We start from the raw sequence: 19,404 nt of genomic DNA on the forward strand, positions 1-19,404 counted from the left end.
GGTGAAAGAACTTGATTCAAATGAACCAGGTGAATCCAAGGAGATCAGCAAGAGTGTCAATGACGCTGTCGGAGCCTGAGAGGCATTCCACGCCGAGCAATACAAACAAGGCAGGTGTGCTAGAGAAAGCAGCAGCAACAGCTCCTATTTTGGTGACACATTTCCTACTTCTACACAACCCAAAGAGGCACTCCACACTGTCCGGTGGCCACATGCAGCTCCACTCAGAGTCTGGTGCCAGAGTGAGGTCCACAGACCATGGGGTCACAGCCCAGATGGGAGCTGCTGGCAACACATAACCACTTAATTAATTAAAATCAATCAAAACATTTAGCTCTTCAGCGACACCAGCCACATTAGCAACAGCCCCACGTGGCTGGCAGCTACCAAAGTGGACGGTTGCAGACGAGCAGATTCCAGCGCCGCAGAAAGGTAGGCATCGGACAGCGCTGCCCGCCTGGACCTGCTGTTCCCTCAGCCAGCGCAAGTTGCTCTCGTAAGCCTGGGCCAGCTCCCCACGTGACAGCTCCTGCTCCAGACGGAGCCACTGTCTCCTCCCACCACACACTTGTCGATGCACTCAGCCACAGAGAAGTCACTGGTGTTCTAACAACCTGCAAATTAATGATCCGTCCCCATTCATCAGAAAACAACAAAGTTCGGAATATTGATTACTCTGAATCAATACTGTTCAGAATATTATTTGGTCATGCCAAAGTGGACCCTGATTACCCAGGAACTATTGTCACCTCAAGACTTTGTCCAGTGATAAGTTAATATTAAAACAATCCATGGCCGGGTGTGGTGGCTCACACCTATAATCCCAGCACTTCGGGAGGCCGAGGTGGGTGGACTGCCTGAGCTCAGGAGCTCGGGACCAGCCAGGGCAACATGGGAAACCCTGTCTCTACTAAAATACAAAAAATCGCAAGGCGTGGCAGCGTGCACCTGTAGTCCCAGCTACTCTGGAGGCTGAGGCAGGAGAATCGCTTGAACCCGGGAGGCACAGGTTGCAGTGAGCAGAGATCGCGCCACTGCACTCCAGCCTGGGTGACAGAGTGAGACTCCGTCTCAAAAACAAAGCAAAACAAAACAAACAAACAAAACCAATCCATTCAGGAACTCAGAGGTGGTAAAAGAGCCTTAAAATACTTGCTCTTTTTCTTTTTTTGAGACAGGTCTCCTGTTGCCCAGGCTGGAGTGCAGTGCTATGAACACAGCTCACTGTCTCAAGTGATCCTCCTGACTCAGCCTCCTGAGGAACTGGGATTACAAGCACGTACCACCATGCTCAGCTACTTTTTAAACTTTTTGTAGAGACAGGGTCTTGCTATGTTCTCCAGACTGGCCTCAAAATTCTGGCCTCAAGTGATCCTCCTGCCTTGGCCTCCTAAAGTGCTGGGATTACAGACGTGGGCCACTGTGCCTGGCCTGCCTGCTCTGTTCTTATATGCTGAGTGTCACATATCCCAAGTTAAAACACGGTATATAAGATTACCAATTCAACTTTCCAAAATAGATGCAAGAAGTCACACATTGTCTTAGGGGCAGCTCCTCAAGGCACATGTCTGGTCCTGTCACATCAACAGTCGCTGCATGTGCCGCACACCGCTGTTCTCTGTTGCTTTCTACATAATCTCTGGCTGACTCACTGAGCACCCTAACCCATTCCCTGCTGTCACCATAAGCCCCAGCACTACATGTCCTGTCTCAGGTGGACCGGGGGCGGCCATACCCTCCCATATAAGGTGTGCAATATTGAGTGGCCGGTCCGATCAGCCACACAGCAGCACCGATGGGCCTGCCCGCCCTTTCCAAACCTGAGGCTCTGTCCACCAAATGCATGCTGATAAATCTTCCCATCTTCAGTGCTGTTAAACGGCATGGCACAATTTTCTAGCTCTGAAAGATAAAAACAAACAAAAATCTTATTACCTTAAAGGACTCAAGATATTCACAGCTAATCTACACTAAACAACTTTAATACAAATCTGCAAACCCAAAGTAACCTATTTTATGAATACGTCAACACTTCATCAAAGAGAAGTTTTTCTTGTTACATGTAATGCATAGTTCATGACAGACAAAGACTTCTCTTGTGAGCTTTTCTCATCACTGTTCTTTTGGCTGCCACATGTGCCTCAATTGCTTACATTTTTTCCAGGACTCTTGTACTAGAAACAGACCACGAGAGCACCCACAGCCTCCCGCACATCACCTCGACCATGGCAGTGGGGGCCTGCTCCGTCATGTAGTGGATGGCATCCTGGTCCCCCAGCCAGTCGGAGCCCTTCACGGTGTCGTAGAAATGCCACCTCCAGTTGTCCCCCTCCATGTTCCCCAGAGCAGCATTGATTCCAACCTGGAAACACCAACCACTCCTTACAAGCCACAAACAGGAGCCCCAACTTTGTCTTCCAGGCCCAAATCCACCCGCTGGGGGACTCAGAGAAAGCCAACTACTCACGCAGTGACTCCCAGTGAGGATGGACCTCAGCAGAGGAGCAGCGAGGCCTGACAGATTCCAGATCACAACCCCTTCCCAGCTCACCCAGTGATTCCATCCCTTAGCCTCAGTCTCCTCATCTGTGTGGTGGAGACAGAGGGAACTCCAGGAAGGGCTGACTGGAGCAGTGAGTGAGAGGCTACCTGTAATATGCTTATTACCTAACATATCTGGCACAGAAAAGGTACTCCACAAATCTTTCTGGATAATTTCATTAACAAATCTTCCCAACGGCACTTACGGGCATGTGTTAAAGATTACAAGTGCTTCCTGCCAAGTAATAAACTCCATACTCAGAGTCGCACTCCCCTGTACCCCTACTTCCTTTGGTTGTGTGTGCCCATTGCCGTCTTACCCCTCAGAGAGTCCCAGAAGACAGCAGCACAGGGACAAATGAAACCCTTGCCCTTTTCTTCCCCAGCCTAACTTCTGATTCCTCCTTTTTAGATGATCTCCTTTCTTTAAGGAGTTGGGGCGGCAGGGGTGGGTGGGGAGGGTAGCTGGTAAGATGATCTGAGAAGGTGTTGGGGAGGCAGGGGTGGGTGGGGAGGCAGGGGTGGGTGGGGAGGGTAGCAGGCGAGATGGTCAGAGAAAACCCAAGTGTGACTGGAGTCTGAATTAAGTGACAACAAGGCTCCCGCCCTTCAAAGTCCTCAAGGAAGAGGCTTCAGGGAGAGACCCCTGAGAGGGTGAGCTGAGTGAGTGAGGCACAGCAAGAGGCCATGTGGCTGGAGCACGGGGAGGAGGCAGGAGGCTGCCCAGGTAGAAAGTGTGAGGCTGTGCAGGACCTGCACGGAGTGGGAGCACAGTGGGGCACCTTTCTCTTACCTGCGCTGCAACAGTGTGTGACCTGGTAGGAAACAGCTTTGTAACACATGCCGTATTAAACCCTGCCTCGGAAAGGCCAAATGCAGCTCGCAAGCCTGCCCCTCCAGCGCGTACCACCACTGCATCAAATTCATGATCCACTACTGGATACTGAGCAGAAATCTGGAAAAGAAAAATTCACCTGTCAATCACATGTTCCACTATGACAAACATGAAGACTCTTGTGACAGTGAAAGAGCTTGACAAAGATAAAACGAGCAACTGCTGGGCACACAGGGCCTCCATCCTGTCCTGGGGCTGAGCCCTGAACAGTGCAGGGAGAAGTGGGCACATTCGCACCTGGAGAAGGGACTGACAATCAGATTCTATGAATGGTAGAGGGTCTATTCCATGGGATCAGACTGAGGACCACAACTCTACTTCACGGCCGTGCCTATGCTTATGCCTGAGAAGGTGCCAAAGAGTATTCAGTCGCTATCGTGAGCTTATGAGAAAAGAACTTCGCAGCAAGTTTCGGTTTTCCAACAGAGAGAGAACAGGCACACTCAATACCAAGGAACCCACACCGGAAGGGCCCCACAGTCCTATTTTCAGTAGGATTTTATCATCTATCATAGCACATACTGTTCATTTTAATTTATTGCTTTACTTCACCTAAATTTAAATCTAGTTTATAGATACATAAGAGATACAAGTAAAAATGTTCACATCTATGTTTATATTTGGACTTGCAATTAAGTAGTATTACACTGAAAATAATTTCAGCATGCATTGGATACCTATGAGAAATTGTTCTCTTATGTCTATGACTTATATGAAAACAAACTGTATAGATCCTTACCCCCAAGCCAAAAAAATCATTTATAATGGAACAAAAAGCATGAACTTACGGAATCTGAAAACTTTAGCAGATGCCCTCGTGTTCCTTCAACAGTGAAGTGAAAACCTCAGGTTCCTGTTTGCAACACTGTTGGCCACTGGAGACACAGAAGACACAGATCCAGAGGGTTAGTGTCCTGAAGGAACAAATGCTGTGGGGAACAGTAATTCAAATTTCCCCTTGCAAACTGTTCCCCTTCTGATGTATCCAGGTGCTCCTGTGCATCCAGAGAGCTCAGCTGGGACCCGCTACTTAACCCTGAAGGGCAGCCCAAGGGGCAAGGAATGACTGAGCCCCCAGGTCCTCCTTTCCACCCTGACTTGGCACTCTAGAAAACCAGGATGAAGCTTGTTTCCAAACAGGATACTCACTGACTCAGATACGAAATGAAAAAGGCACACTTCCTCTGTGAAGTCTTAATTTATGCAACTTAGTGGAGAAGGGGAAAGACATCTAGATCGTTTTACTGTATGTGGTATTTTGCAAATAATGAAGCATTTTAACTGGCTCCATCAGAGCCCTTTCCACATTACACTTCCAATCGTCCATGAGGGCTTGCGGTCAGTTCAAAAGGCACTGGACACTGAATCAGGACATCTGTATCCTGGAACAGTAAAAGCTGACAGCCCAGAGGGAAGACGTGTCATCCCTTCATCACACAGGAGGATGTCAGATGCACACTCTCCCCTGCCTGGCTGCTGCTGGCTTTTTCCTGGCCAACATCTACAACTTGAGATATCTCGCTGCTTAAATTTTCCATCTTAGAAACCTTTACTCATGAAAACTGGTTTTAGTGTTTAGTTTTTAGTGGCTCTGTGTGAGAGAGGTGACACTGTCCCATATGCTAAGATTGGCCAGCCATTTAGGGGATACGTTTTCCATTCTGCTGGCGGCATTTTAGAAGACCACTAAGTAGTCTCAGAAATATCATAAAGAATAGTTTTAGGGGCTGGGCGCGGTGGCTCATGCCTGTAATCCCAGCATTTTTGGGAGGCCAAGGTGGGCGGATCACCGGAAGTCAGGAGTTCGAGACCAGTCTGGCCAACATGGCGAAACCCCCTCTCTACAAAAAATTAGCTGGGCGTGGTGGCGGGCACCTGTAATCCCAGCTACTTGGGAAGCTAAGGCAGGAGAATTCCTTGAACCCAGGAGGCAGAGGTTGCAGTAAGCCTAGACTGTGCCACCGTACTCCAGCCTGGGCGACAGAGCAAGACAATGTCTCCAAAAAACAAAAGAAAAGAAAAAAAAAGCTTTAGGAAATTATACACTCAGCAATCGGAAGAGGGGACGTGAGGGATGTCTTCAAGTATTTAGAAATACTTGCAATTCAGAAATTACTTATTATGTGGGATAAAAAATTATTCATTTCTCCAATTTCTAGTCTCTGTTTTTATTGACATAAGCTAATTTAGTTTTTTCTTTTTTCAGAAAACGAGAAAGAATGAATATTCTTCTACCTCAGTATAATTTTTTACACGGTAAGATCATATTTTAAGAAAGAAGTCTTTGAAATAATTTTAATACAAACGTTCTTGAAAATTTTGTAAAGTGCCCTATTAACATAGGTAATAGCACCTATAAAAACAGCATATTATACCAAACGTAAGTAGAAACAGTGAGATCACTAAATGTTTATTTGTTCTTTCTAGGATGTTGATGTGGAATACACACGGCCCACCCCTCACCACACACACAGAGCTAGCTTAAAAGGGACAGCTACTATAACACAATCTTGAACAAATTATCACGCCATCCCTCTGGGGAAAAGGACACTAACCCTCTGCATCTAAATCTAATCTGGGGCAGATTTCTGAATTTGGAAAGCCCAACTTTAAGCCAATGTCAGTCTTTAGATAAAACTCAAAACTAGTTTTGACACAAAACTAGTCTTTTGTGCCAATTATTAATTTCTTTAGGAGAAACTATCAAACATTTCCTCTAAGAAATAAAATGGGGAACATATAACTAAAAGGAATACTTCGACCTTGCTTAACAATACAGAATTTCAGATGACTGAATTAGGAGGTGGAGGGGGAAAAGGAAGAAGTGCAGCGACATTAATATACGAAATCTAGCAAAGTAAGGGGTCCTCATCGAATAAAATGCACCTACAAATCATCAGCAAGAAACTAATCTGCATGTACAACCTACACAATCACAAAGGCAGCCAACGAAGAACCTAAAAACGCACGACTTTCTGTAGGAAAAACTACCTTCATCAAGATTTTTTTTGTAAAAAAGACTTTTACAAAACCCAAGACTAAATTTTGGTTCCGTTTTGCTATCTTGCCATCTTGTCTGAGGTGCCTGGGGTCTTAGTCTGCAGAAGGAACACTGGGCACCATCTAGGCTGAGGACAGAGAAACTAGCTCTATCTAGCTCTTCTCCAATCACAAGCTACCATTTCCCCTAAAAAGTCCCACTGACCATGGGCTTTACTTCCTGCTTGTGGACGCCCTCCTAGCAGCTCCTAAGAGCCCAAGATGCGGTGGGGGTCTCTGCTCAGTCAGCACCAACCACAGCAACACACTAGAACGGTTTACACGCTTTCTGATGTTGACAGGATGGCTGTATGACTAATCCTCACATTTAATTCAAAAAGGTTTTTAATAACTATTTCAAAAAGGAGAAAATTGCACAATTACAGGCATAATTCAAATCAATATTGCTGAATGCCTTGGTTCCTATTGAGATTTTTACTCTGCAATTTAAAATTACTTTGTAATTAAGGAGGTGGGTGGGTAAGTTCATTTAAAAGAACCAAACTAAACCTATCCAATTTAGCTTGATTAAATACAATCCCAGAAGGCCGATTCTGAAGATGCAATCGTAGAGGGCACATTCAGACAAACTCAGAGAGCAAGGGCTCAGGGAAGTATAACTCTGACCATCGTCCTGGACTAAGCGGAGCCCGGCCCTCCAGGTACTCAGCGCACAGGCAAGCACAGGTCCTGGAGTCCTCACTCGGTCAGTGCCCTGAGCTCTCCGTCTCATTTTTAAAAACTGGCACAGCTGCTTTTAAACACTGGCACGTTTTTGGTGGCACAAGGGCCACCAAACAGGACCCAAAGTAGAGGCCCTTAGCTTACAAGGTCCCGAAGTGGACATGCACAGATTTGCGCTTTCTGGAAACGGGAACTACAAGCCCAAGCTCGGGCGCGCAGCGCTTCCCACCGGACGCCCACGCGGCCAAGCCCGGCCACTCCTCGCACCCACCCGGGCGGTTTCACCCGCCCCGCCAGCCCCACCCACGGGCTGCGGGCGGCCCCTCAGGACAACCCTCACAGAGGTCCTCAGACTCCCGGCCCAGCCAGGGCTCCACCCCGGTGACCTTCGGCAGACACGACTCCTCCCCGAGTCCACCCGCCAGGCACTGAGGCGAGGGGCTACCTCAGCCCGCGAAGCCGCCGGACCCCAGGCCCGGACCAAAGCGGCGGAGGAGACGCCCAGCAAGCCCGCGGGGTCGTGACCTTCACCGGGACGCGGACTACCTGCTAAGGACCGAGCTCCCCAGGCCCCCGAGTACACCCCGCGGCTCCTCCTCGCACCGGCCCGAGCTCTCCCAGCCCCTTCCCGATCCCCGGGCAGGGGGCGCGGGGACCCGGCGCCCGCTCCGCTCGGACCCGCTGGGGACCGTCCCTCTCCTACCGCCGCCTCGCCCCCCACCTGCCCTGCCCCGCCCCGGTCCGCCGCAGGGACTCACCGCCTTGGCCAGCGCCAGGCGCCAAGCGCTTAGCAGGCGCGACAGGCCCCGAACCCCCGATATGTCGGTAGTCGCCGCCGCGCAGTCCCGCAGTCCCTGCGCAGACTGCGCCTGCGCACCACACGGGGTTAGAGCTTGTGGCGCGGGGGGGACTCGACCCGCGCACCACGCCCGGGTCAGGGAGGGGGGGGCGGTATTGGGGGACACCGCGCCTGCGCACCACGCCACGCCGGGCCAGGGTCTAAGGGGCGGGGGCGCCGCGCCTGCGCAAAGCGGACCCGCGGACGTTGCCGCTGGGTGGACACGGAGGTCCCGCGCTCCCCGACCGAGATGGGGCGGGCCCTATTTCGGGGAGGTGTTGGGCACCAACATTTTTTAAAGCCCCGTGGGTGGTTCTCCGGGATCTCCCAGACCGAGAGGGCCTGAACGTCCAGACCACAGGAAATGGGATCCAAGGGGCGGCGCTCATCCGCTGAGGTGGGCGGGAGCGGCCCGGGGCCTCCGGCCTCTAGTGAGCGGGAGAGACCGTCGGTTTCCGGCCTCCGAGGGAGGGGGGAGAGATCATCAGCCATGTCCCCAGCCTCTGGCTTCTGGCTGATTTTTAAATTTTTTGTAGAGGCGGGATCTTGCTGTTGCCCAGGCTGGTCTCGAACTTCTGGCCTGAAGTGATCCTCCCTCCTCGGCCTCCCCAAGTGCGGAGATTACCGACATAGTCACTGCGCAGGGCCGTGGTCAGCTTTGAAAGCTGGGTAGAGCCCTTTGGCTTATATGCCTTTCTGCTAGCTTACCCTGATTTTGCTTCTGGTTCAGATAGTATTTTAATATTTCTAGTGTGTCTTTTTCTAAGGTATCTGAAATATGTTTGTGGAATGAAGTGGCATGAAAAATAAACCGATAATCATTAGTAATTATGTTTCCTGTCTTTTCACTTTAAATTATTAAAATCTTCGTCTTCTGCATGTTTAACAATTTTCAGTTATTTTAGTAAATTTGCAAGGGTTGAGTCCCATTTTATTGATATTTGGGTTGTTTCCCATTTTTGCTCTTAATAACACCGTACACAACATATTTGTGACCATAACTTTATCTTGAGGATCATTTTTTTAAATGTATGCCCCAGACATGGCCTCTATTGGCTTGCAGGGAATGAACATAATACCTCCTAGACTTTTTTTTTTTAAGTTACGCTGTTTTAGTCCTGGGTTAGTTATCTAATTTTGTTTGGTTTGAGACGGAGTTTCGCTCTTGTTGCCCAGGCTGGAGTGGAATGGCGGGATCTCGGCTCACTGCAACCTCTGCCTCCAGGGTTCAAGAGATTCTCCCGCGGAGCTGACAGTGAGTGGAGATGGCGCCACTGCACTGCAGCCTGGGCAACAGAGCAAGGCTATATTGCTTTAATTTACTCTGCCGGCTCTCTGGAGAAATGCAACCTCATCAGCAGAAATTATTTCCAGCCTGCTGCTTTTTAAATGTTATTTCCTATAGCCAGGTACTGAGCCATTCAACTGAGGTCTAAACCCTCCACCCTCTCCCTCCGGGATTGCCAAGCCTGTGGTTTCAGTTCCATGCTCCCAGGTAGATTATGTCAACTCAAAGTCAATGTGCTTACGAAATACTTTTTCTGTTTTTTCTTAATTTTAAGAGTTTTTTTAAAATATGTTTTTGTTTCATGGAGGTGACACCCTCTGTCTTTGAGTTGTGGGAGCCTTCCTCCTTCAGTCTGCATGTACTGAAGCCAGTGTTTGCTGTGTAGCCCCTCAGCTGCAGCAGCCCACATTGAGGTGCAGGTGCTCACGCCATCGCCCCAGAGAGCTCCTCCATTCGCCCCTCCACCCGTAGCCCCTCGAAAACACTGCCCTGCTCCCCAACATGGTACACTGTCTTCTCCAAGATGTCATGTATTGGCATTCTTCGGCCTGTGCCCACCGAAACTAGCTTCCTTCACCGGGCATGTGGCCTGGGAGACCTGGGGCATTTGGGTGCATCTTTCCACTACTGGTTGGTGCCCCCTACGTGGAGGCATCCGCGTTGGTTCACCCCTTCTCCTGCTCCTGCCGATGGACATTGTGTTTTCTTCCAGTTATTGGCAATGAGGAATGAAGCCTAAACACTTGTGTGCAGGTTTGTGTGTGCACGTTTAAGTTTTCTCTTGGGGGACATTTCAGGAGCGGGGTTGCTGGATGACGTGGTAAGGATGTGCTTAACTTCATAGAAACTCCCGGACCACTTTCCAGCATGGCGGGACCCCTCCCATTCCCACTGCAGCTTATGAGGGTCCCAATTCCTCTGCATCATCACTAGAACCTGGGTTGGCCTATGGTTTTTGTCTGTTTTTACCTATTTTAATAGATTTGCAGAGGTACTGTTGACTGGCATTTCCCCAGCGTCTCTATGATGTTGAGCCTCTTTCTCAGGCAATATGCCTTCCTTATACCTTCTTTGATGAGGCCTCCATTCAAATATTTGCCCTCTCTTTAATACTGGGGTTTTTAATTTCTTATAGTTAAGTTTTGATGGTTCTTCATATATTCTGCGTGCCAATACGTTGTGAGATGTGTGATTCACAAATGTTTTCTTCTAGACCATAGTTTGTGTTTCATTCTCTTTAGATTTTTATATTGCTTTATAGAATTATAATTTTAAATTTATGACTAAATTGAATTTGTCAATCTTTTATGAATCATGCTTTTGGTGTCATGTCTAAGAACTTTTCGTTTAACCCCAGGCCATACAAATTTTCCCGTGTTTTTACCTAGGGGTTTGATAGCGTTATGTTCTCCATTTAGGCCTTTAATAAATGTTGAGTAACATTTTGTGTCAGCTATGGCCGTACCTTTCTCCATCTCTCACAGTATCGTGGGCGTTTGCAGCTCGCAGTGCCCCGTGCTGTTCCCATCTTCTTGGTCCGCTCTTCCTGTGAGTTTCAGGGCACGTCTTAGTGCTGGCGCTGTCCTGGTCCATCACGGGGTCCCATGAGCTTGTCTGTGTGGGAAGGTCAGGACTGTGATGTTGACGGGATGCCCTGTGAGTCAGGACGAGGTGCTGACGGGGGTTTCCATGTAGGAGAGAGAGGTGTTTGGTTTTCCGGATGGGGCAGACTTGAGAGGGGACAAACTTGAGAAATGCCACCAATGAGAAGCCCAGGCAGAGCAGGTCTTGGGGCCGCCGAGCCGTGCGGGAGCCAAACGTGGATGTGTCAGTGGCCATGCCAGGAGGTAAACCCTCAACCAAGGGCCTCTGGGTGTCCAAGGCCAAGTCTTGTTCAAGAGGTGCATTCAGCTGAGCCAACCATGGCAGAAATGCATAAGGGAGATCCCACGGTTCCTCTGTTCAAATCCCCTGCTAATCCCACCCGACTCAGAGAAGGAGCCAAGTCCTCACAGCAGCCTGCAACCCCCGCCTGACTCGGCCTCCTCCTGGCTCTGATTCTCTGCACCCTTCTATCCCTCTCTGTCTCTTCTCCCATCAGAGAGGAGACCCGGCACGTTTATCCTGGTGGATTCAAACCCATCTTTGCCACACATATAGTCACCGGAATGAATAGGTATAATCTAGAAAGAGTCCTTTTGAAAAAGAAAAAGGCACGCCGGGCATGGTGGCTCATGCCTATAATCCCAGCACTTTGGGAGGCTGAAGTGGGAGAATCATCTCAGGTTAGGAGTTTCAGACCAGCCTGGACAACATGGTGAAACCCCATCTCTAGTAAAAGTATAAAAATTAGCTGGGCATGGTGGTGCATGCCTGTAATCCCAGCCACTTGGGAGGCTGAGGCAGGAGAATCATTTGAACCCAGAAGATGGAGGTTGCAGTGAGCTGAGATTGCGCCACTGCACTCCAGCCTGGGTGACAGAGTGAGACTCTGTCTCAAAAACATAGTAATGGGAATAATAAAGGAAAAGTGCAAAAATTCAAACAACTTAACAGAAACTGGGCAAAAGAGCTGAACCGGCCCTCCACAGAAGAGGAAATGTGGAGGAATGGCTAATGAAAACATGAAGAGGGGCTCAGCCTAACAGGGGGACATATCACGTGACACCCACCAGACGGGCAAAAATCCCACAACCCAATCCATGCCAGTGTTGGGGAGAATGGAGAGAAGCAGGAACACCAGGCACTGCTGAGAACGGTTGTGAAGTATATTTCTGTTATGCTTCTATATGAAAGAGTGTGTGTTGTGGGTTATGAGGAAACTTACATTTCTTACCTGGGATGAAATTTTAAAACTTGAAAGCTACTGACCAGAAGAAACTTGCACTTGTGTACAAAAGAAACACTCAAGAATGTTCCCAACAAAACACAGTCCTCAGGGCTCCCACCTGGCCAAACACTCATCCACAGGGAGATGAAGACATTTCCCATGTTCCCCTCAGACGGGCGATCACGCAGCAATGAAAATGAACCATGTCAGTGTGGGTGGGTCTCAGGGAGGGAATGGAGGACAAAAATAGATATAGAGCAGATGCTCAGAGCTCTGCAGTGTAGGAGCAGCCACGCAGGAGAATTTCCTCACATCAAAGTTCAAAACTACAGCCAAGGCAACAGAGGAAGACCCTGCCTCAAAAACAAAACACAGTTCCAAAATGAAATGGAATATTTTTCAGGGATGTAAACGTACGGTGAAAGAAACGTACTATCAGGGAAAGTGTAGGAATAATAAAGACTAAAGCAGGAAGCGATTCCCTCCGTAGGAGAAGGGAAGGGACTGGGACTCAGGCAGGGCCTCCAGGGAGCATCCAAAGTTATGTCTCTTGAGATTCTGCTCCCTAAACCTGGTGGAGGTCCACTGTGTCCAATGTGTCAATATTCTTTATACCTTACCCATACTGTACAAATGCTTTATTTCTATTCAATATTTGGAAGACAATTATAAACAAGATGCATTAAATAGCAAGGTGGCAGATGAACATCAGGAAGGAACATCCATGAGCTTCCATCCACGGAACCTCACCATGGATACGCTTGTGATCAAGGGCCTGGTCTCCCCTCAAGACACGGTCACAGATCAGAGGCCACACCATCATAGCAGTGGAGCAGGACCAGCTGGGACAGGGTCCTTCTGTGACACCTGCTGCATCACCAGGCTGTGGGAACGGACTCAATTGCCAGAACTCACAGAATAGCAGTATCAGCACCAAAACCTCACAGGAAAAATGGTAAGTTCTAAGTTTCTCCATTAATAGTAACTCTCAGATTAATCTCTGTCATCCATCACTTCTCCAAGAAATAACTTTTTAGGGTGACGTGCCAGGCGCCATGTTGGAGGGTTGGTGGTAGCGGCTTGGGGAGGTGCTCGCTCTGTCGGTCTCCCTCTCTCACACGTTTCCCTGGCTCCCTTCGTTCCCCCCCACCCCACTTGGCCTGCGAGCTGGAGTGTGTGCGAGGGAGTGGGAGGACGTGGGGGGGGGTGGGGGGAGGCGTTCCAGTCCCCAAGAGACCCGCGGAGGGAGGCAGAGACTGTGAAGGACTCCAGGAAGCCATGGAGGTCAAGAGGCTCCAGGAGGCGCTGGAAGACTTTGAGAAGAGGGGGAAAAAGAAAGTTTGTCCTGTCCTGGATAAGTTTCTTTGTCATGTAGCCAAGACTGGAGAAACAGATTCAGTGGTCCCAATTTAAAGGCTATTTTATTTTCAAACTGGAGAAAGTGATGGATGATTTCAGAACTTCAGCTCCTGAGCCAAGAGGTCCTCCCAACCCTAATGTGGAATATATTCCCTTTGATGAAACAAAGGAAAGAATACTGAAAATTGTCACTGGATTTAATGGTATCCCTTTTACTATTCAGCGACTATGTGAATTGTTAACAGATCCAAGGAGAAACTATACAGGAACAGACAAATTTCTCAGAGGAGTAGAAAAGAACCTGATGGTTGTTAGCTGTGTTTATCCTTCTTCAGAGAAAAACAATTCCAATAGTTTAAATCGAAGGAATGGTGTTATGTTTCCTGGAAATGCACCAAGCTATACTGAGAGGTCTAATATAAATGGGCCTCGGACACCCAGGCCACTTAATCGACCAAAGGTTTCTTTGTCAGCCCCCATGACAACAAATGGGTTGCCTGAGAGCACAGACAGCAAAGAGGCACATATGCAGCAAAATGAAGAGAAAAATCACAGTGACTCTTTGACATCTGAATCAGAAGTCTCCTCAGTGAGCCCTTTGAAAAATAAACATCCAGATGAAGATGCTGTGGAAGCTGAGGGGCATGAGGTAAAAAGACTCAGGTTTGACAAAAAAGATGAAGTCAGAGAAACAGCCAGTCAAACAATTTGCAGCGAAATTTCTTCAGTTATGGTAGAAGAAACAGAAGCATCATCTTCATCTCAGGATAAAGATAAAGAAAGCTGTTGTACCCAGCAGCACGTACAGAAGAGGATGAAGAAGAGGATGAAGAGGAAGAAGAAGGTATTGAGAGACCATCCGTAAAAGGGAGGAGTAAGGAGATCCTCAAATTCTTGCTTTCATTGTTTTCGTGAAAGAATTGTACATCATGGAACTCCTTGTAATGCCGACGCTGGGCTTCTCTCCCACCTGTATGTAGCTGCCGCTGAATTTCAGGGGATGTGATCTGAACTATAGAACATCCGAACTCATGAAACTTAACTGTGGAGGAATTTTGAAAATAAAATTTAAGTACAACATTTGCTTATTTTTAGAGTCTTTTATGACATCAAGAGAAATGATTCCAGAAAGAAACAATCAAGAAAAAGAATCTGATGATGCCTCAACTATGAATGAAGAGACTTCTGAGGAAAATAATCAGATGGAGGAATCTAATGTGTCTCAAGCTGAGAAAAATTTACTACATTCTGAAGGTAATGAAAATGAAGGCCCTGAAAGTAGTGGTTCTTCTGACTGCCGTGAAACAGAAGAATTAGCAGGATCCAATTCCAGTAAAACTGGAGAGATTCTTTCAGAATCATCCATGGAAAATGATGACGAACCCGCGGAAGTCACCGATGAACCAATGGAACAAGATTATGTAGAAACATTTAGATGCAGTATTTTACATACAGTTCTGGTTTTAATACCGTATAAAACTTTTATGTACAAAAGTAGACCTTCCATTTTACAAGACAAGCAGGTTGTAAAATAAAGTACTTTATGGAAAATTCCTGAAAGAGTTGTACATGTAAGAACTGTGAATATCAGCTCCTCTGTGTCCTGCTTACCTTACCACTGATTTTTCCTTCTTTCTTTCTTTTTTTGGTCTGGGCAAATCAGTGGTTTGTGTATAGATTTTTTTTTTTTAAATTTAGGATTGAAGTTTTTAAACTGGAAAGTAATTATAATTTTGAACAGTTTTTTGAGATTATCACATATGCTTTATACATATGCAAGAAGCTTTTTGTCTTGTGTCTTTCTGATAGCTCTAGCAGTATTCATATTTTGGTCATAGTTTCAACATTTTGACATGTGAATAATGGGGTTTCCAGATTTTATTGTTTCCAGATTTTGTTGTTATTATTCCATTATTCCAGAATAATGGGGTTTCCAGATTTTATTGTTCGGCTACATACGATAGAACTTTAAGTTACATATATATACATTATTCTAAGGGGGGAAATGTTATATTTTCCTGTTTTAATAAGAGATGAATACAGTGGATACCTTTTCTATTGGTAATGATTGAGTTCACCTCTTTCAGAAGACATTTTCTTTCTCTTCTAAGTAACTGAAATAAAATCTGGCCTTTGTGAAACCCTGGAAATACCACGACCCTCAACTAGAAACACCAATACCAGCTCCTCCGCGAGTTTCCAGCTCCACAACCTAAGACATCAGAGGCAGCATTGGCTCCTCATGTAGATTCCAGCTCCGGGACCCTCATATTTGAGCCGCAGGAACATCTCATCCCTGGATCTCCAGCTGGACCACACTCAAATTAGAACAACATCTCTCCACCTGCGGAGACCTCAAACGGGAACATCAGCTCCTCCCCGGGTCTCCAGCTGCATGGCCCTAAAACTAGAACATCAGATCCCCACAGGTCTCCAGATGCAGGGCCCTTAAACTGGAACATCAGTTCCCCACCAGATTTCCAGTTACACGGCCCTCAAACTGGAATATCAGCTCCACCCTGGGGCTCCAGGTGCACAGCCCTCAAACTGCAACATCAGCTCCCAGCCAGATATCCAGCTGCATGGCCCTCAAACTGCAACATCAGTTCCACCCCGGGTCTCCAGCTTCATGGCCCTCAAACTGGAACATTAGCCCCCCGCCCAGGTCTGCAGCTCCACGGCCCTCAACCTGCAACATCAGCTCCCCACCAGGTCTCCAGATGCACGGCCCTCAAACTGGAACATCAGCTCCCTGCCAGGTCTCCAGATGCACAGCCTGCAAACTGGAACATCAGCTCTCATCAGGTCTCAAGCTGCACAGCCCTCAAACTGGAATATCAGCTCCACCCCCGGGCTCCAGGTGCACAGCCCTCAAACTGCAACATCAGCTCCTGCCAGGTATCCAGCTGCATGGCCCTCAAACTGCAACATCAGTACCCCACCGGGTCTCCAGCTTCACGGCCCTCAAACTGTAACATGAGCTCCCCTCCCAGGTCTCCAGCTCCAAGGCCCTCAACCTGCAACATCAGCTCCCCTCCGGGTATCCAGAGGCACAGCCCTCAAACTGAAACATCGGCTCCCCACGAGGTCTCCAGATGCATGGCCCTCAAACTGGAACATCAGCTCCCCACCGGGTCTCCAGCTGCATGGTCTTAAACTGGAACATCAGCTCCCCACAGGGTCTTCAGCTGCACGGCCCTCAAATTGCAACATCAGTTCCCCCCCGGGTCTCCAGCTGCACCACCTCAAACTGCAACATCAGCTCCCTGCTGGGTCTCCAGCAGCACGGCCCTCAACCTGGAACATCAGCTCACCCCACCGGGTCTTCAGCTCCACGGCCCTCAACTTGCAACACTGGCTCCCCACCGGGTCTCCAGATGCACAGCCCTCAAACTGGAACATCAGCTCCACCCCAGGTATCCAGCTTCACGGCCCTCAAACTAGAACATCAGCTCCCCGCCAGATCTCCAGCTGCACGGCTCTCAAACAGGAACATCAGCTCCCCACAGGGTCTCCAGCTGCACGGCTCTCAAACAGGAACATCAGCTCCCCACAGGGTATCCAGCTGCACGGCCCTCAAACTGCAACATCAGTTCCCCCCTGGGTCTCCAGCTGCACCACCTCAAGCTGGAACATCAGCTTCTGCCCCGGGTCTCCAGCTCCACGGCCCTCAACCTGCAACACTGGCTCCCCACCGGGTCTCCAGATGCTCGGCCCTCAAACTGGAACATCAAATCCCCACCGGGTATCCAGCTGCACGGCCCTCAAACTGGAACATCATCTCCCCACCGCGTCTCCAGCTGCATGGCCCTCAAATTGCAACATCAGCTCCCAGCAGAGTCTCCAGCTGCACGGCCATCAAACTGGAACATCAGCTCCCCCGCGGGTCTCCAGATGCACAGACCTCAAACTTGAACATCAGCTCCTCGCCGGGTCATCAATTGCACGGCCCTCAAACTGGAACATCAGCTCCACCCCTGGGTCTCCAGCAGCACGGCCCTACAACTGGAACATCAGCTTCCCCCTGGGTCTCCAGCTGCACAGCCCTCAAACTGGAACATCTGCTCCCCACCGGGTCTCCAGCTTCACGGCCCTCAAACTGGAATTTCAGCTCCCCACCGGGTCTCCAGCTGCACGGCCCTCAAACTGGAACATCAGCTCGCCGCCAGATTCAAACTGTTCCAGTTTGAGGGCTGTGCAGCTGGAGACCCAGTGGGGAGCTGATGTTCCAGTCTGAGGGCCGTGCAGCTGGATACCCAGTGGGGAGCTGAAGTTCCAGTTTGAGGGCCGTGAAGCTGGAGACCCGGTGGGGAGCTGATGTTCCAGTTTGAGGGCCTTGCAGCTGGAGACTTGGGGGTTGCCGATGTTGCAGTTTCACGGCCATGCAGCTGGAGACCCGGGTGGGAAGCGATGTTCCAGTTTCGGAGCCATGCAGCTGGAGGCACTGTGGGGAGCAGATGTTCCAGTTTCATCTTCCTCCCTGGGTCTCCAGGTGCACGGCCATCACACTGGAACATCAGCTCCCCAGCCCTCAAACCGGAACAACAGCTCCCCGCCAGATCTCCAGCCACACAGCCCTCAACATCAGCTCCTCCTCGAGTCCTCAGCTGCACAACCCACAAGTTAGAACATCAGCTTCTCCCCAAGTCTTCAGCTGTGCGACCCTCAATCTAGAACATCAGTTCTTCTCTGGGTCTGCAGCTGCAAGACCCTGAGGCTACATCAGCTTCTCTCCGGGTCTGCAGCTGCAAGACCATCAAACTACAACATCAGCTTCCCTCCAGGTCTCCAGTTCCATGACCATAAATCTAGAACATCAGCTCCTCCCTGAGTCTCCAGCTGAAAGAACCTCAACGCCAACAATATCAGCTCCTCCCTGAGTCCTCAACTACACGACCCCCAAACTACAACATAAGCTCCTCCCCGAGTCTTCAGCTGCATGACCCACAATTTAGAACATCAGCTTCTCTCCAGGTCTGCAGCTGCAAGAATCTAAAACTAGAACATCAGCTCCTCCCTGGGTCTGCAGCTGGAAGATCCACTAACTAGAACATCAGCTCCTGTCCGGGTCTCCAGCTCCATGATGCTCAATCATGATTATCAGCTCCTCCGTGACTCTCTAGCTGAAAGACCTTCAACGCAAACAACATCAGCTCGGGCCTGAGTCCTCAACTGCATGACCCTCAAACTACAACATCAGCTCCTCTCCGAGCCTTCATCTGCACGACTCTCAAACTAAAACATCAGATCCTCCCCAAGTCTTCAGCTGCATGACCCTCAATCTAGAACATCAGCTCCTCTGCGGGTCTACAGCTGCAAGAACGGAAAACTAAAACATCAGCTTCTCCCTGGGTATGCATCTGGAAGATCCACTAACTAGAACATCAGCTTCTGCCCAGGTATCCAGCTCCATCACCCTCAATCAAGATTATCAGCTCCTCCCTGAGTCTCCAGCTGAAAGACCCTCAACACAAACAATATCAGCTCCTCCCTGAGTCCTCAACTGCACGACCCTCAGACTACAACATCAGCTCCTCCCCGAGTCTTCAGCTGCATGACGCTCAATCTAGAACATCAGCTCCTCTGCCGGTCTGCAGCTGCAAGAATGGAAAATTAAAACATCAGTTCCTCCCTGGGTCTGCATCTGGAAGATCCACTAACTAGAACATCAGCTCTTGTCTGGGTCTCCAGCTCCATGACCCTCAATCAACATTATCAGCTCCTCCAGCTGAAACACCCTCAGAGCCAACAATATCAGCTCCTCCCTGAGTCCTCAACTACACGACCCTCAAACTAAAACATCAGCTCCTCCACGAGCCTTCAGCTACATGATCCTCAATTTAGAACATCAGCTCCTCTCCGGGTTGGCAGCTGAAAGAACCAAACAGAAGAAAATCAGCTCCTCTCTGGATCTACAACTGGAAGATCCA

At 49.0% G+C, this 19,404-nt stretch overlaps 2 protein-coding genes and 1 pseudogene across 2 annotated transcripts in view; 2 read left to right on the plus strand and 1 right to left on the minus strand.

Moving 5' to 3' along the window:
* The window catches only part of LOC100457577 (succinate dehydrogenase [ubiquinone] flavoprotein subunit, mitochondrial-like), a 29,146-nt gene extending 20,657 nt beyond the window's left edge, over positions 1-8,489 (minus strand). The window contains 8 exon segments of the mRNA XM_063722441.1: positions 27-285; positions 373-529; positions 1,736-1,902; positions 2,176-2,362; positions 3,335-3,496; positions 4,225-4,311; positions 7,918-8,180; positions 8,288-8,489. Coding sequence (XP_063578511.1) covers positions 27-285; positions 373-529; positions 1,736-1,902; positions 2,176-2,362; positions 3,335-3,496; positions 4,225-4,311; positions 7,918-8,180; positions 8,288-8,489 — 1,484 coding nt within the window.
* Positions 8,155-17,664, plus strand: LOC129058405 (mucin-2-like). The gene is made up of 2 exons (XM_063722442.1): positions 8,155-13,070; positions 15,586-17,664. The coding sequence occupies exon 2, from the start codon at positions 16,570-16,572 to the stop codon at positions 17,662-17,664; it is 1,095 nt and encodes a 364-aa protein (XP_063578512.1). The 5' UTR covers positions 8,155-13,070; positions 15,586-16,569.
* On the plus strand, positions 13,370-15,218 carry LOC100449502 (serine/threonine-protein phosphatase 4 regulatory subunit 2-like; annotated as a pseudogene).
* Positions 17,665-19,404: the final 1,740 nt, after the last annotated feature.

The sequence above is a fragment of the Pongo abelii genome, chromosome 2 (genome assembly GCF_028885655.2).
Source record: "Pongo abelii isolate AG06213 chromosome 2, NHGRI_mPonAbe1-v2.0_pri, whole genome shotgun sequence".
Taxonomy (NCBI): Eukaryota; Metazoa; Chordata; class Mammalia; order Primates; family Hominidae; genus Pongo; species Pongo abelii.

Coding starts and splice junctions, on each gene's coding strand:
- LOC129058405 (XM_063722442.1), top strand. CDS start 16,570: ATGCATGGCCCTCAAACTGGAACATCAGCTCCCCACCGGGTCTCCAGC.